The sequence below is a fragment of the Mercenaria mercenaria genome, chromosome 13 (assembly GCF_021730395.1).
Source record: "Mercenaria mercenaria strain notata chromosome 13, MADL_Memer_1, whole genome shotgun sequence".
In the NCBI taxonomy this organism is placed as follows: Eukaryota; Metazoa; Mollusca; class Bivalvia; order Venerida; family Veneridae; genus Mercenaria; species Mercenaria mercenaria.
The window spans coordinates 41,934,423-41,952,659 of NC_069373.1; the positions used below are offsets into that span (position 1 = coordinate 41,934,423).

Sequence of the window (18,237 nt, forward strand, 5' to 3'; positions counted from 1 at the left end):
GGGCATAATAAAACATATAAATAATATAATATGATGCTGATCTTTAGTACCAAATTTGAATGAAAAATAAAACTAATATTAGTCATATGCACACAAACTGAGATGTAAATTGAATTCATTAAAACTTATAGGAAAACAAGAAAATATTGGTAAAACCGATGGATGCTTCCAGAAATATGATTGGGTAATTCAACGACTGAGCACATGGCTCATCTTAGTAGTGAAGCTTTGGAAGAAGTTTCTTAGATCTTCATCAAGTAGTTCATTGGCGGATTTCCTACATTTGGCACTCTTCCAATTTAAGTTTTGCTTATACAACAGTGTAAAAGACTTTTAAAAATTCCAAAGCATACAATGCAAGGTGCAAGGCGCTGGTAAAGGACCTTTCAGTCAGTGGCCCTTGATTTAGTCGTAAATATGTTTACAGTGACCAGGATTGGAACCTATGGACATGCAACTAGTTGCATTTCATATGATCAATATGGTGAATACCAAATGACTTTGGACACAAACGGAGTACAAATAAAAGGCTACTTTCATGTTCTTGTATGAATTTATTCAGTTTCTAAATATGACGTGATCAGATTTAGCAAAAAATAAATGATTTTTAATTCTTCTGCATAAAAATCTGTCGTGTGAATACAGATTCTGTGACACTTAACATAAAAGTTTACAGAATGGTATAAAATTTTCAATGCAGGTCAGAAAGCTATGTCACTAGTAACTGAATGCTTCTGAAGAGAAATGTCATTACCTGTGGTTTAGTTTGAGTTCAGAGTTAAAGGTCTTGCCTCAACCCCCACCCAGGGATATTGTCAAAGAATCCTCCATACCTCCAAGAAAATCATGTAACAATGGTACAACTATGTGATCTTAAAATGGTGACACCCTTGGCTGCGCCTTTTAAATTAAACATTTGCCATAATCTACACATAAACTGGCAAATATGCCACAACCTTTAAGGAAATAATGAAAGTATTCAATCTGATTATGTTTTACAGTAAGAGATTCATCAAATACTTTGACTGTACTCAAAACACTTTCAAATAATTTCATTGTTTACATTTTCAACAGGTGTGCATCACAAAGCCAGAAAAAGAAGTATATTTAGTACCCCTGTATTTTTTTTTTGTTCTTTACAAGCAAAATATATAATACTGAGATATATACTTTGTACATCAGAATTCAAAAATGAAAATATATAATACGGCAGTATTTCAGCTTGGTTTATACAAAATGGCAGTGTCTGTACTGTACCAGTAAGGTAAGGTAACACTGTAGAGTTGCCTGTGATCTGAAGGTACAACCAGACTTGCAAGACACCCATCTTCTCACATTTGTGTAAAGTTTTATTGGAACCTTTCTAACTTAAGAAACTCGTAGTTTATACACATGTGTTTTGAACACACCTATAAACTAAGAATGGTAGTGTGATTACTTAATGGTAATGAAATAACAATCTGTAGAAAATCTATAGTAACAGTTACTGCTGAATGTTCCTAAAGTTGTACTCTCTGCAAGAACCTCCAATAAGTATTATCACTTTACCGGAATTCATAACTTTAAAGAAAACAGGTGTTCATTCTAGTGAAAACTCTCTGTATACTTCCAATAATCAAAGAAAACTGTCTGATGGAAAATTCACTAACACTGTCGGAATCTAGCATCTCCCTTAAAGACCACAGAAATATACTTGTGACAAAATCCTTCATCACAGGAAGGAATTCGGTTAATTTCCCATTGCCAAATCACAAGTTATATTTTCATGTATTAAGCGTTGCCTGGTAGAAACTGGACGTGTCAATCTTCATGAGTTCTCTAAGTGCCATTGTAGCATAACACGAGGTGGGCAGTGTGAGTTCAAGCCTCAGAGCCAGCTGAGATCCTCCTGAAGTGATAAATATTACCAGATATTATTTCTGCCTCTGGGGAATTTCGTATTGACTGTAAAATGTATACAAGAAACATAAATTGAAAATATACTGGAATAAAATACTGAACATTAACTGAAAGGGGCCTTTAACATGAACAAATGGCTATACTGAAATAAAACAGTGAGTGTTTATTACTAAAGGCCTTTAATATGAACAATGCAAGGCATTTTCACTTTGGACAATGACAATTTACATTCCACTAAATTTCAGGTACTGTGAAATCATTAATATTTGTGGGAGACTAATTTTTGTTGATTTCATGGTTCAACCCACAAAGCAGACCCCCAACAAACAAAATTATCTTCAAAAGTTGAGTTGTGTTCTAATTTTGGAAAAAGTCCCCAAAAATTACATGATTTCGCAGTATTACTATTAGTAACCACAGTTGGTGTGTGTTTCAAACAACACCATAACCTTTGGTGTTCATTTCTGTTATAGCTGCCACAGATCACATCATTGTCCGAAGTTTTTTTGTACTTTTCAGTTTGACTAGAGATTCTTCAGAATTTCTGTTGATTATACAGACATAAAAACTCCTTTTTCTGTCTCCATCATTAATTACAAGACAAGAGATTACTTTTGAAAAAAAGCACATTTCCGCACAACACTGGATCATAAGATGATTCTTATATACTCGCTTAAGTTTGTTTTCCAGTGTTTAACAATGTGAAGTATTACCTTCAATATTTTCTGGTTCTGGTTTATTGTTCATTTTATCCAAGTCACTGAGTGCTAGCGGAACATTGAAGTCATCATATCTGTATAGTTTCCAGGCAACATTTGCCGGCTTGACGACAATATGTCTGTAATCGCCAGACAAGGAGAAATCTCTGAAATCACAAGAGCAAGTGCTACTTCAATATACAAAATAATTTATCGTTTCGATCAGTTTCTAATGTCCTTCAAAAAGGGATCATTTCTGGAGAATACAGAATGTTACAAGAAGATGACCTTCTCTTGTCATTTTACATCAATACAGTGCAAACAAGCAATATACCAGACCTTGGTTTAATTTTTATATTTTGTTGGGTTTTAAGATGCCCTTACACAATGCTAGGTGATATGGCAGCGTTCTAGAATAAAATGGTGGAGGGAGACCCTAGATCCCTCTGTGCATTATTTCATACAAGGGCAGGTAACTAGGTAGAACCATTAACCCTCCATAACCAAGCTGGATACCATTCAGTATGATCTGAACTTGACACAGCGTCACCCAAAAATCATGCCTGAAAAATTATTTTAAGTTGGGCCAGCAATTTCTTATGACAAGATTTTTTAAAATTCTTTCAAGCTCCCAAATAGCAATGCCTTTTAACAAATTGCAAGAGTTTGAAAAATCTAGGAGATAGTGACCTTAGAAACATTTCTGTAAATTTAAAGTAATGGCTTAGGAAAAGATACTGTTTGAAGATTTTTTAGCCCCGTGGCCAGTTTCTTGATGAATCAGAATAATATGAACAAACTACATAGAGGGTCACCCAAAGAACATTTCTGTAAAAAAAATTTAAAATCAGTAAACTGTTTCTGATAAGATGATTTTCTACTAAAAACATACAGGTAAAAGTGAGCACGCTCTCAGGTGGACAAGTTTTTGGAAAAATCAAAATAATATGAAAAATCTGGCTAGATGGTCACCCAAGGATCTTTTGTGTGAAATGCTTTCAAAACTTGACCAGCAGTTTCTTACAAGTTTCCACTACATACATGTAGGGAAAATGACCTGCCCACATGGCAGCCATGTTTTTTGAAATATTCCAATAATATGAACAGTCTTTGTACAGGGTCACCCAATGCACATTTGTGCAAAATCATTTACAGTAGGATCATTGTACATGTAGTTTGAAGAGTTTTCTTTTTTAGCTCTGGCAGCCCCTATAAAAACTGTTTTATAACTTTGGAAAAGGACCATCTAAAGAACATCCAGGCTAAGTTTCATCAATTTCCATCTATAATATAGAAAGTTTTCAGAGCATATGTCATTTGAAAAAAAATGTTGACACTGAAAGACAAACGGACATTGGACAGTGAGTGGTCACAATCGCTCACCTTGAGCATGTTTTGACGAGCTAAAAATATAATTAAAACAACTGCCTTACTTATGTTTACTCCTCATGTTCTGATAGTCTAAGCCATCTTTCTCCATCAGGTCCTTGTACAAACCCTCTATATCATTTGTCGGGTATATAACATCATAGCCAGGCTTCGGTAAGACTACGTCATATATCGTAAACTCTCCTGAAACAATTTTGTATGTATATATTATGCAAATTCAAACTTCCAACATGAACCATTAAAAAGAATATTTAAAACAAAACATGCAAAATTTTTCTTGCTTGCTACAAGCAAACTACTGTTCCTGGTATACATAATTATACTCTAAGATCATTTAAATTTGGTAGGCTTGAAACTTCTGTTTTTGAAAATAAGAGTATTTGGTTGGGATATAAATTTATGGATTTTGGAGACAATATGAACGAGAATATACTTTGATCAACTGGATTTACTTTTATGGATTGACACTACCTCAAAATCCACCAAAAATATTAATGACTTCACAGTGCACATGCATTCTAGAAAACAAACACATTTCAATGCCTAAATATTCCCATGATCTATCTAACTTTACTTAAAAGTAGTTTAAACCTACCAATCAAAATGTTTGTCTTCAACTTAGAGTTGTTTTTACTTGTGTATCACATTAGTAATGGCAGTATTATAATCCATGGAAAACTAACTTTCGGGCTTGGCTAGGGGCCTTCTTATAGAACAAGAGCAACGCAATGCCGAGCAATATATGCCCGAAGGTATGATCTTTGACCCCTAAGCGTGACCTTGACCTTGAAGCCAGCCATCCAAAACGTGCTCTGCACGTCGTCTTGATGTGGTGAACGTTTGTGCAGTTTCTTTGAAATCCTTCAAGGGGTTCAAGAGTTGCAAAGTGGACACAAAATTGCTAACTGACGGACACACAGACCGGCACTGGGGTGGTAACATAATACATTCCTTTGGGCATATAAAAATGCAACAGTTAGTTATACTCAATACCTATATTTGAGTCATCTACTACTGTTGGTGTTACTTTAGTTCTATCAGTCTCTGCTGGACAATCCTCTGCTTCTGCAAGGTAAATAAAACAAGAGCCCCTCAAATAACTTGCCAAGCTGTATAAGATAAATCGGTGTAAAAATTTCAGAAATTTCTGTGCTGTTAGTTAAGGAAGGCGCCTACTATTGCCTGTTTTTTTCTTTTCTTTGTAAGCCTGTTGGATGAATTTCTTGCATGTAAATTTTGACTTTGAGCTTAAGCCAGCAGCTTGAGGGCTAAGTTGTTACATCAGAGGCCTTGATCCAGGAAGCCCTCAAAGACTCTGACACAAAAAATACTTTCAATTATCAAACAAGAGGGCCATGATGGCCCTATACATCGCTCACCAGAGTTGATCTTGCCTACTGACCTAGTTTCTGATCCCACATGACCAAGAGTTGAACTTGACCTAAAGATCATCAAGACAAACATTCTGACTAAATTTCATAAAGATTTAGTTACAATTGTGGCCTCTAGAGTGTTCACAAGCTTTTCCTTTGATCTGACCAGTGACCTAGTTTTTGACCCCACATGACCCAGATTCGAACTTGACCTATAGATTATCAAAACAAACATTCTGACTAATTCTCATGAGTTTCAAACTTAAAGTGTGGTCTCTAGAGTGTTGAAAAGATTTTCCTTTGATCTGGCCTAGTGACCTAGTTTTTGACTCCACATGACCCAGATTCAAACTTGACCTAGAAATGATTAATGCAAACATTCTGACCCAGTTTCATAAAGACTGAGTCACAAATGTGGCCTCTAAAGTGTTCACAAGCTTTTCCTTTGATTTGACCAGGGGACCTAGTTTTTGACCCCACATGACCCAGATTCAAATCTGACCTAGAAATCATCAAGCCAAACTTTCTGACTAAGTTTCGTAAATATTGGGTCACAACTGTGGCCTCTAGAGTGTTCACAAGCTTTTCCTTTGATTTGACCAGGTGACCTAGTTTTTAATCCAACATGACCCAGTTTCAAACTTGACCTAGAGATCATCAATACTAAGATTCTGATCAAGTTTCATAAAGACTGGGTCACAAATGTGGTCTCTAGAGTGTTTACAAGCTATTCCTTTGATCTGATTTACTGTCCTAGTTTTTCACCCCACATGACCCAGATTCAAATCTGACCTAGAAATCATCAAGCCAAACTTTCTAAGTTTCATAAATATTGGGTCACAACTGTGGCCTCTAGAGTGTTCACAAGCTTTTCCTTTGATCTGACCAGGTGACCTAGTTTTTAATCCAACATGACCCAGTTTCGTACTTAACCTAGAGATCATCAATACTAAGATTCTGATTAAATTTCATAAAGACTGGGTCACAGATGTGGTCTCTAGAGTGTTCACAAGCTATTCCTTTGATCTGATTTACTGACCTAGTTTTTGACCCCACATGACCCAGCTTTAAACCTGACTTAGAGATCATCAAGGACGACGGATGACGGACAATGACCAGTCACAATAGCTCACCTTGAGCACATTGTGCTCTGGTGAGCTAAAAACATGTCTTTTTAACATCTTACATTTAAATAATACTGCCCAAAAGATTCCTTATTTGATTGCATGTCATAGTTTTGAATACATGCATAAGAAATTTCATACAGTCTAACCTGTACTAACGGTCACCTCCGATTAGCGGTCACCTCCGTTCAGCGGCCATTTTATGACGCCCCCGACGGATTCTCCTCTATTTTATCACTTTATTCAGCGGCCACCTGCCGTCCGCGGCCAGCGGCCACCGAAATTGCCTCCCGACCGCCGTATTTGACCCCTTTCAGCGGCCATTTTTCTTCCAAAACGAATTATTTTTAGGCAATAATCGCCGAAGATACCCGATTTTGAGAAGCACGTGGTTGCTAAGTTTCGCGTGACTTCACCATAAGAACGACAAAATGACATGAGCTTCTCAATTAAAACTGATAACCAAAGGTGTAATCCCCTTTTGTTATGATCAAATGGCCAGTAATTATCGGCAATTAACGTGTCACCTCGTGTCAAATTTGTTGTTCACAGTTTGACCTCGGTTAAAGATAATACTCGATAATTAATTAGTAGCATAATAGTTGTGATTTTGTATACTTTTGTCATCAAAATACTTTTAAATTTATACGAAATTGTGTTTGAAAAAAAAATAATAAACCACTCTATCTTTTACGGAACGTAACGGCAATCTTAGATTTAGCGTAGACAATAAGCGCCGAGAGTAGAGTCCCTTACCAAAATGGCGAAAATTGTAAACAAACTTGTTTTGAAGTTGGAAAATTGTCTGTAACAATTTTTGTAGTAAAAAAAACACGCCGGAGTTTTAGATTGCAAAGAATACCATTCGTATTGCGAAGGCAAATGCACGTCATTGTATCCTGGTAAAATAATAAAAGAAAACCCAAAAAGAAATGGGCCTAAAGGCTATAGACTGGTCAGAAGTCTGAAAAATACATATACTGGCTGCACCTCCGATCGGCGGTCACCTGGCTTAAGCGGCCAAATTGTCTGCTTCCCTTGGCTGGCTGCTTAAGACAGGTTAGACTGTATATGTTTCTTTAAATGTAACATGTTACCTTCCATATATGTAAATGAGTTGTGTGGGATGACCAGATCTCCACATACAAGACGTAAACCATGTTTCTTGATCCTGTGTGAAACCACTGTGTTCCATATATAACTCTGATATGCATGTACATACATCAGCCTGGTATTCCTGGCTACCTGAAGAAAACATTTTTAAGTCTGTGATATGAAGTTTTTGTTACTGTAAAAATAGTTAACCAAGAGGCAGATATTTCCATCCAGACCTTATACCAACAGAAGGTTCTTTTTCTTGCATACCATATTCCTCAAATAATAGAAGAAACAAAATAAACTAAATACTTTTCTTTTAAGCACTATCTTATAGTTGTGTATGAATTTACACATTCATTCATAAATTACAAAACATGAGTCATCTAAAACCTCCGGGGGTAAGGTGTTTTTCCTGCACCAATAAAAACACAGATATATCCTGTCTGGAATGCAAGAAATTCTGATCGGTTTCAAGAATACTACAAAACTGCAGCCAAAAATAAACCTTGTTAAATGCTCCCATGTAGTCATTAGCACCTCTGTCTGCAAGACCCTGTAGAATACTCCTTTCAATGTATGCATACTTCGGGAACTTTGTAAGTGATTGCTTGCTATCCCTAGTTTCCCACCAAAACTCTCGTGCCTCTGAGATCACCTTATCTTCTGTAAATGATAAAGAAAAACATAATGGTTCATCTTATTTCCAACAATCCACATATGAGCTGCACCATGAGAAAACCAATATAGTGCATTTGCGACCATCATGGATCCAGACCAGCCTGCGCATCTGCCAGTCTGATCAGGATCCATGCTGTTCTCTAACGGTTTCTGTAATTGCAATCTAGGCTTTGAAAGCGAACAGCATGGATCCTGGCCAGACTGGGCGGATGCGCAGGTTGGTCTGGATCCATGCTGGTCGCAAATGCACTATGTTGGTTTTCTCATGGTGCGGCTCAATTATAAATATGCCATTGCCCCTCTACACTTTTTGTTCTATGTTTTTGTAGCTCTACTGTATAAAGCATTCAACGCAACAGATACTGTATAAGTAGATATATTCGCGGGTCAAAAAGTTTGCGAATTGCTGATCCCAGACATTTTGTGAGCGGAAATATTCGTGAATCACTGAAAACTGAAGTACAAAGGCTAAATTTGTTTATCTTCACTTAACTAGAGATGCTTTTGAGAAAAGCGCATGTCTCCCACAACTGCCTTGTTTGTCTAGATGGGCTAGATGAGTCGATCTAATCATGGCCTAGACGATTGGATCCGATCGGTAATTCAATCCAAAAGTGCCTGGGCAGATTTGGCTAGTTATCGAACTTGGCCGAGGTCTTATGGTCAAATACATTTTGTTCAAGTTTGGTGAAGATCGGATGAGAAATCTTCGACTTAGAGTGCAGACAAGCTTTGTGACTGACAGACAGACTGACAGACTGGAGTAATCAATATGTCTCCCACACGACTGTGTGGTGGGAGACATAATTATGACGTGCCTTGGTGCACATGGAAATTTACACTGACTGATATTTTCTTCGCGAATTTGCCTGCATTCCATGTTGCAAACTTTTCCACCTATACAGTAGTTGTACATCTTATGTTCAAGTTTTTTTTGTATTTGACTTTAAGGAACCATAACTCTGCTATAAACATTCTGAGCTGGACATGCCAATTATATGCCTAACTAGACTTAATACCAATCACTGCCCTCAAATTTCATTGCATTCCAGCTAATTGTTAGGGGAACATGGACAAGATAAATGTAGATAGACAGACAGACTGGTAATTAAAGCAAAAACAATACATCTCTCATTCACCTGGGAAGATATATTGCATTAAACAAGAGCTGTCACTAATGGTGACAAATGCCCCCGCAGCGCCTTGACCTTTGACCTGGTGACCCCAAAGTCAGTAGGGGTCGTGTACTTAATAAGTACTATCAGCATGTGAAGTTTGAAGGTCCTGGGTGCAGTGGTTCGCGAGTAAAGTGCCTTCATGCAAAAAGTTAACGTTGCCTTCATGCAAAAAGTTAACGTTGTGACGAATGGACGGACGGTTGAAAACTAATATGCCTCCCTTTGGAGGCATAAAAATCCAAGCAAAAATATACTTCAATAAAAACAGATATGTAAATTATTTCTTTTAAGAACATCAAAATATTAGAATGTAAGATGTATGAAGATGTACCAGAAATGTACAAATCTCACAGAATTATAATACTATTTCTAACATAACACTGAGACGTCACCATGTTGCATATGATATAATGTTCTCACTTTTGAAGTTGTGTGGGTAAAACTGTATTACATCCACATTGACATTGCAGTCTTTAACCCTTATCCTGCTAAATTTCTAAAATAGACTGGTCCATCATTCAATTTGGGCAATACCATTTATTATTCCAAGGGGTGTTCACTGAAAATTTATTGACTGAATAGGGAACAGTGCAGAACATGATCAGCCAATTTCACTTTTGCCTGTCCCTATCCAGAAAATACTGCATCTGACGTTCACTCCGTCAAAAATATTTTGATCTTACACCGATAAAAAAGAAGAAATATCAGTTACATCCTTCCTTGTTTGTAGAGGAACAAAAAAAAAAATATCCTGAAGACTGATACATCATTTTGTTACCTCCAATTCTCGGTTTTAAAATGAGTTCTACAGCTTCCTTCCAATTACATGACAACAGTGCCCTGAAATATGAACAACATTTTCTTTGAGTTTTTACGAACAGAAACTTACACACCTAGAAAAAATGAAGTTACCTATACATGTATTTCAATCCATAAATGTACTATCTCACATTATAGAAATTTAGCAGGGTAAGGGTAAATGTTTGTTGAGGACTAATTTTTGTTTTTCATGCAATGAAATCATTACTAATTGTGGGTGAATAATTTTCATGGATTTCATGGTATGCATCAATCCTCGAAATGAAATCCCTAGGTATAACTCCTATTTACCTTCAAAAGTTTATATCCACAAATTAATATTCCCCAAGATATATCCATACTAGCAAAAAACGAAATGTCATGCCCACAAAACTAAAAGATTTTACAGTAATTATGAAGTCATGTTAAAGACATTGCAGGCTTAAGCAAGATCCATTATATCTGATGACTTTGCACATTATTTACTTGTTTGTTTGTTTGTTTTGGGTTTAAGGCAATTTTTCAAAAGTATTTCTGTTATGTAATGGCGGGCAGTTAACGTTACCAGTGTTCTTGGATTCTGTACCAGTACACATCTGTTTTCCGCAAGTAACTACCAACTTCCCTGAATAAATCAGAGATGGAGAACACAATGACTTTTATAAAATCTTCACGGAGAACATAAGCCTCACAAGGGAATCAAACCCCCCGGTCTGCAGATCTGCGCTCTCCCTATTGAGTTAAACGTGCATGCTACAATATAAATGAGCCACGCCATGAGAAAACCAACATAGTGGGTTTGCGACCAGCATGGATCCAGACCAGCCTGTGCATCCGTGCAGTCTGGTCAGGATCCATGCTGTTTGCTAACAGTTTCTCTAATTCCAATAGGCTTTGAAAGCGAACAGCATGGATCCTGACCAGACTGCGTGGATGCGCAGGCTGGTCTGGATCCATGCTGGTCGCAAAGCCACTATGTTGGTTTTCTCATGGCGCAGCCCAAATGTAATTACCTTCCAATATGATGTGTTGGTACAGAGAAAACACCAAATCTTTGCATGCCATAGTAGTTAATGAAACCATGATCTCTCAGTGATGTCATGCCTGAATCTATCTGCTCCTCCGTCCCCGTCACTGATCTCAACACCACTGTGAACTTGTTACCCTTTAACTGACCAAGTTTTAGTTTGTCTGAGGTGTAACTGAAATATTTAAACATATCCAAAATTGTGGGAGATATATAAAGAAGGTTGCACTGAAAAATGGTAGAATCCCCTTTCCTGTAAACAGTGCTTACATGTAGATGCCAAAAGATTAAAAAAATACAGAATTTGTTATGGTCAACAATAAACAAGTTTAAGATTAACCAATCGTTTTCACATCTACCTTCTTTCACAAGGTGTCAATTAACAAAGAACAACACATTTTGGGAGTTTAATCACTGGATCAATGTTAATCATCATTTTCAAACAACTGAATATCAAACATGTGCACAGTGCACAATATTCAGCGCTTTGTCAAGGCTACCCAAACAGAAAACAGAAGTAAGCATGCTGAAACAGAATATACAGTATAACCTCTGTTTATGTTTGTGACACTCCGAAGAGCATATACTTCCCTGTAACTCAATACTGACTTCACTAGCAGTCAATACTTTTCTACAAGACAATATCTCAATACAAGTCATTACCCCTCTACTACAAGTTAATACAGTGTAACTTCCGAAAACTGAACAACCTCCGGACCAGCCTAAATGTTCGGTATTTGGAAGTTTCCGGAATTCAGAAGTTAGCAGGTAAAGTGGACATGGTGTACTAGAGTTATGTTTTCTTACACGTAGAACGAAGGGGATTATTATCCTTTATAATTGTACAAGTTTGCATAAAGTAATTAATAAATTTATTATTTAAATAATGAATGAATTAATCAATTATCAAATTTCAAATATTAAGGATAATCATGTATGTATAATAAATACATGAATAACAAATATGAAAAAAATATCTTTTATTTATAATCAGCTACTGACGGAGGTGTAGCAGACATTTTTCAAAGCAATAAAAACATGATTCTTTCCATTTTTGTATATGAAAAAAAAAAAGCATTTACTCAAACATTTTCCACTTACATTTTACCATCTTTGAAGTCCCGAGTTCTTCAGTATTTAATTGATGTTGATAATGCATAGTTTAATTGATGTAAAAAATACCAATCTTTCTTTCATTTGAACATTAAGAATCAGATTATTTCTTTACTTTTGCATCAAATGATAATTGTGATTATAACGCGTGTCAAAATAAACATAAACAAAAGAACATATTGACAACTTGCCAAGAGCGTTTTTGGATTAACAACATGTTAAAGAACGGTGACACTTCTAATCCGGCAAATATTTTGCTGTTCGGTTTTCGGAAGTTAACTTTAGTGTTAAAAATATAAACGGTCCTCCAAAAATCGTCCGGTTTTCAGAATTCAGAAGTTCCGGTTTTCAGAAGTTAAAAATATATAGAAATAAGAACGGAAAAATCGGGACTTTGAGTTTTGTGCGGTTTTCAAAGGTTTCCGGTTTTTAGAAGGTCCGGTTTTCGGAAGTTCCACTGTACCTCCTATAAAGTCAAGACTGACCTCCCTACAAGTCAATACTGACCTCCCTACAAGTAAATACCTCCTACAAGTCAATACTGACCTCCCTACAAGTAAATACCTTCTACAAGTCAATACTGACCTCCCTACAAGTAAATACTGACATCCCTACAAGTAAATACCTCCCTACAAGTCAATACTGACCTCCCTACAAGTAAATAACTCCCTTCAAGAAAATACTGACCTCCCTACAAGTCAATACTGACCTCCCTACAAGTAAATACCTCCTACAAGTCAATACTGACCTCCCTACAAGTAAATACCTCCTACAAGTCAATACTGACCTCCCTACAAGTAAATACTGACATCCCTACAAGTAAATAACTCCCTACAAGTCAATACTGACCTCCCTACAAGTAAATAACTCCCTTCAAGAAAATACTGACCTCCCTACAAGTCAATACTGACCTCCCTACAAGTAAATACCTCCTACAAGTCAATACTGACCTCCCTACAAGTAAATACCTCCTACAAGTCAATACTGACCTCCCTACAAGTAAATACTGACATCCCTACAAGTAAATACCTCCTACAAGTCAATACTGACCTCCCTACAAGTAAATACCTCCTACAAGTCAATACTGACCTCCCTACAAGTAAATACCTCCTACAAGTCAATACTGACCTCCCTACAAGTAAATACTGACATCCCTACAAGTAAATACCTCCCTACAAGTCAATACCACTCTACAAGTCAATACCTCCCTACACAGAGTATGTCAATCATAAAATTCTAGACTGAATTTCTTTTTTGCTTGTTCAGAATCTCTTGTATCTCCTGTTTCAATAAAATTTTACTCATTTAGGGTTTTGTCAACCAATATATACATACAGACAGCAGAAGTACCTGTAATTCCCAGTCACAATATTTCTTAACTGTTTATTGACATCTTTCAATTTTTCTGCTGCAACCCTGGAAAAAAAAAAGCTCAACGTCAAAATTTTTTCTCTGACACAGTAGTATACATGAAACAAGTTGTGATCTAATATCAATAGAGAACATTTAAGCCGCGCCAGGAGAAAACCAACAGTGCATTTGCGACCAGCATGGATCCAGACCAGCCTGCACATCCACGCAATAAATAAATAACTCATGTGAATTTAACAAACGTACAAGTTACGGTATATATCAGTTTGTGTGTTGTATACATTATTACCTTACTATACATAAAGTAAAAGTTCCAGAAAAAAAATGAAATCTAATTTGTGTAAAAAGTTAAAATATATACTGTTACAATAAAATATAATGTTAATGTAAAACAACTTTGCAACATCATAGAATATTTGCTCTTCTGGTAAAAAAAATTAATAAAAAAACTGTACTATTTTGGCTACAGTTACGAGGAGTGTTCGATATGAATTGCTTATTGTCCTCTAGCTCGATTTCCACGTGGGGCACGATAAAAACCAATACCTACCTGTATAGGGTTATTCAATACCTACACAATGGTGTATAAATGTACATGTTAGACTAAGTGTAAGACATAAAATTTGCCATTTGAATACATGCAATCATTGACCACTGTAGTAAAAATGGTTGGTAGAAGCGTCGACAAGAAAGATGAAATACAGGCTTACATCAAAGCTCGCTCAAAACTTGGTTGTTCTTTGAAGCAGCTGATGACTGAACTTTCTACTGCTTATGGACCGTCTTGTGTGTCTTATGACACAGTTCGGCGGTGGAAAAAGAAATTTGAGTCTGGTGTAGAGTCCATCAAAAATGCACCGAAATCAGGTAGGCCAAAATCTGCATCTCGTAAAGAAATCGTTTCCAAAATAAAGGAAATCATTGAAGGAGATGCCAGATTTACAGTTCGTGATATTGCACGAAAGGTAGGCATATCACTATCAACGGTTCACCTTATTTTGAAGAAGCATTTGAAAGTCAGAAAGATTTCTGCTAGATGGGTGCCACATCTGTTGACTGATGAGCAAAAGAGGCAACGGGTTAAAGTGGCCAAAAAGCTGCTTCAAATGTTTCCAAAATATGACAAAAAGCAGTTTGCCAATGTCGTCACAGGTGATGAAACCTGGGTCCATTATTTTGAGCCCGTCAGAAAGGTAAGCAATAAGATCTGGGCCACTAAACACAGCAAACGCCCAATAATTGCCAAACGTTCTTTGAGTGCAAAGAAGGTTTTGTATGCAATCTTCTTCTCTGGTGAAGGAGTCGCAATAAAAGTGCCGGTGAAAAAGGGCAAAAGCATCACCGGAAAGTACTACAAAGACGTAGTACTGAAGAAACTGAAAAAGTATTATCAGAAACGACGCCCTGCCACTGGTTTTAAACATGTCCGTCTTCTACATGACAATACACCCGCTCATACCTCCGCAATAGTTACGGCGTTTTTGAAGAAAGAAAAAGTAACTGTTTTGCCTCACCCCCCGTATTCCCCAGACCTTGCCCCATGTGATTTCTTTTTGTTTCTGTAATTGAAATCATTCCTTGCTGGGCGGAAATACCAGTCCCGGCAGGCACTTGGATCTGCCATTCATCAGTACCTTATTACTGTGCCCAAATCAGCGTACTGTGACGCCTTCAAGAAGTGGATACATCGGCTGAAACTTTGCATTTCTAGCCACGGGGAGTACTTCGAGGGCATGAAATGAGCCCTTTTGGGCTAACTTGAAATTTGAAGTCTCTAGATAGAAATAAGCAATTCATTTCGAACATCCCTCGTATATCTGTGCTTATAATTCAGTCAGTACCTATATACTGTGATCTCCTGTGACGTCTTGGCTCGCTTATCTTTAGTGCCTGCGTACTGAAACAGACTGGTCTTCAATCTGGAGCCAGAAAATATATTCTCTGTAAAGTGTATGACATCTGTTACATAGGTTTGTTTTCAAAATAGTATGGATAAAAATTTGTAATTTCATTTTTTCTTTGCTCGCCTCATTTTAAAGCACACTATTACAATCTGCATGTTTGTACATCTATACCACTGACTGGGTAATATAGTATATTATAAAATTTGCTACCAAGGAAGATAAACATGTTTCTGTACTTCAGTTACAAGGTCAGTGTAAAAAGCTCATTAGGTGGGCCTCCGTGGCCGAGTGGTTAAGGCCACTGACTTCAAATCACTTGCCCCTCACCGATGTGGGTTTGAGCCTCACTCAGGTCGTTGAATTCTTCATGTGAGGAAGCCATCCAGCTGGCTTATGGAATGTCGGTAGTTCTACCCAGTTGCCCGCTCGTTATGAAATAATGCATGGAGGGGTAACTGGGGTCTTTCCTTAAAGGAAAGTCAACATATGACCTATAAATGTGCCAGTGCGACGTTAAACTCAACGAAAAAAAATAAAAACTAGAAAATGCTTTTGTAAAAAAGCGCATGTCTCCCCTAATGCAAAGTCCTATAGGCAAGAAGTCAATAGGGGTCAGGAGCGAAAGTCAAAGAGACACTGATGGTTGGCTGCAATAGGGATCATCTACTTGGCATGTCCAGTCATCCCGCTAAATTTCAACACTCTTGGCCTAGTGGTTCTCAAGTCACTGTTCAGGCTCCTGTGACCTTGACCTTTGATCAAGTGACCTCAAAATAAATAGGGGTCATCTACTCTGCATGTCCAATCATCCTATTAAGTTTCAACATAGTAGGTCAAGTGGTTCTCAAGTTATTTCCAAAAAATGATTTTACATAAACAGGCCACTGTGACCTTGACCTTTAATAGACTGACCCCAAAATCAATAGGGGTCATCTACTCTGCATGTTCAATCATCCTATGAAGTTTCAACATTCCGGGTCAAGTGGTTCTCAAGTTACTGATCGGAACTGGTTATCAATGTTCAGGCCTCTGTGACCTTGACCTTTAACGGAGTGACCCCAAAAACAATAGGGGTCATTTACTCTGCATGAACAATCATCCTATGAAGTTTCAACATTCTGGGTCGAGAGGTTCTCAAGTTATTGATTGGAAATGGTTTTCCATGTTCAGGCCCCTGTGGCCTTGACCTTTAACAGAGTGACCCTAAAATCGTTAGGGGTCATCTACTCTGCATGACCAATCATCCTATGAAGTTTCATCATTCTGGGTCAAGTGGTTCTCAAGTTACTGACCGGAAATGGTTTTCAATGTTCAGGCCCCTGTGACCTTGACCTTTCACAGAGTGACCCCAAAATTGTTAGGGGTCATCTACTCTGCATAACCAATCATCCTATTAAGCTTCAACATTCTGGGTCAAGTGGTTCTCAAGTTACTGACCAGAAATGGTTTTCAATGTTCAGGCCCCTGTGACCTTGACCTTTAATGGAGTGACCCCAAAATCGATAGGGGTTATCTATTTTGCATGTACAATCATCCTATGAAGTTTCAACATTCTGGGTCAAGTGGTTCTCTAGTTATTGATCGGAAATGGTTTTCCATGTTCAGGCCCCTGTGACCTTGACCTTTGATGGAGTGACCCCAAAATCAATTGGGGTCATCTACTCTTCATGACCAATCATCCTATGAAGTTTCAACATTCTGGGTCAAGTGGTTCTCTAGTTATTGATCGGAAATGGTTTTCAATGTTCAGGCCCCTGTGACCTTGACCTTTGTCTGAGTGACCCCAAAATCAATAGGGGTCATCTACTCTTCATGGCCAATCATCCTATGAAGTTTCAACATTCTGGGTCAAGTGGTTCTCTAGTTATTGATCAGAAATTGTTTTCAATGTTCAGGTCCCTGTGACCTTGACCTTTGACTGAGTGACCCCAAAAACAATAGGGGTCATCTACTCCAGCAGCCCTACCACCCTATGAAGTTTGAAGGTTCTAGGTCAAATGGTTCTCCAGTTATTGCTCGGAAATGAAGTGTGACGTACGGACGGACGGACAGGGCAAAAACAATATGTCTCCTGGGGGAGACATAATAAAAAGCTCATTAGAGCTTATGTTATTTGCTTTGCCTCCGAATTTGTAATTGACATTACTCGACTTGACTTGACAAGTATACCATACCAGTTTCGAAAACATTATTTTTTTAGTTAAACTTGGCTGACTTGCACTTTGTTTTAGAAGCTAGAATGAGAAATAAAGGCTGATCTTTATCTGAATCAATCTCAAGCTGACACACAAGCAAGCTCTGAGGCTATAAAACTCTATTTGGAAACCAATCTCAAAACTGCAGCATTTGACTGGCTGATTCTGGGCTGAGTTTTGAAACTGACCAATGGAAAGGCTTCCTTTTGAAAATGGTCTATAAATCACTTTTATAACCTTCAGACCAGGTAAAATCAAGCTAGTGTCTCATATAGTGAGTAGGTTATAGGAAAAAGATGTTTCCTTTTGTGAAGAAAGCACCAAACTTTGTATGTAACTATTTTGAAGTATGCTGAATTCAAAAAAAGGAGGAGACACGCAGTTCGCTAACC

General features: G+C 37.5%; 1 protein-coding gene across 1 annotated transcript in view; it reads right to left on the reverse strand.

Annotated features, from left to right (window-relative positions):
- Nucleotides 1–534: 534 nt before the first annotated feature.
- LOC123529406 (pseudouridylate synthase 7 homolog) overlaps nucleotides 535–18,237 on the reverse strand; it is a 29,647-nt gene continuing 11,944 nt past the window's right edge. The window contains 10 exon segments of the mRNA XM_053521625.1: nucleotides 535–1,888; nucleotides 2,613–2,764; nucleotides 4,031–4,169; nucleotides 4,980–5,051; nucleotides 7,581–7,728; nucleotides 8,087–8,244; nucleotides 10,216–10,277; nucleotides 11,249–11,437; nucleotides 13,726–13,791; nucleotides 15,588–15,665. Coding sequence (XP_053377600.1) covers nucleotides 1,764–1,888; nucleotides 2,613–2,764; nucleotides 4,031–4,169; nucleotides 4,980–5,051; nucleotides 7,581–7,728; nucleotides 8,087–8,244; nucleotides 10,216–10,277; nucleotides 11,249–11,437; nucleotides 13,726–13,791; nucleotides 15,588–15,665 — 1,189 coding nt within the window. The 3' untranslated portion in view covers nucleotides 535–1,763.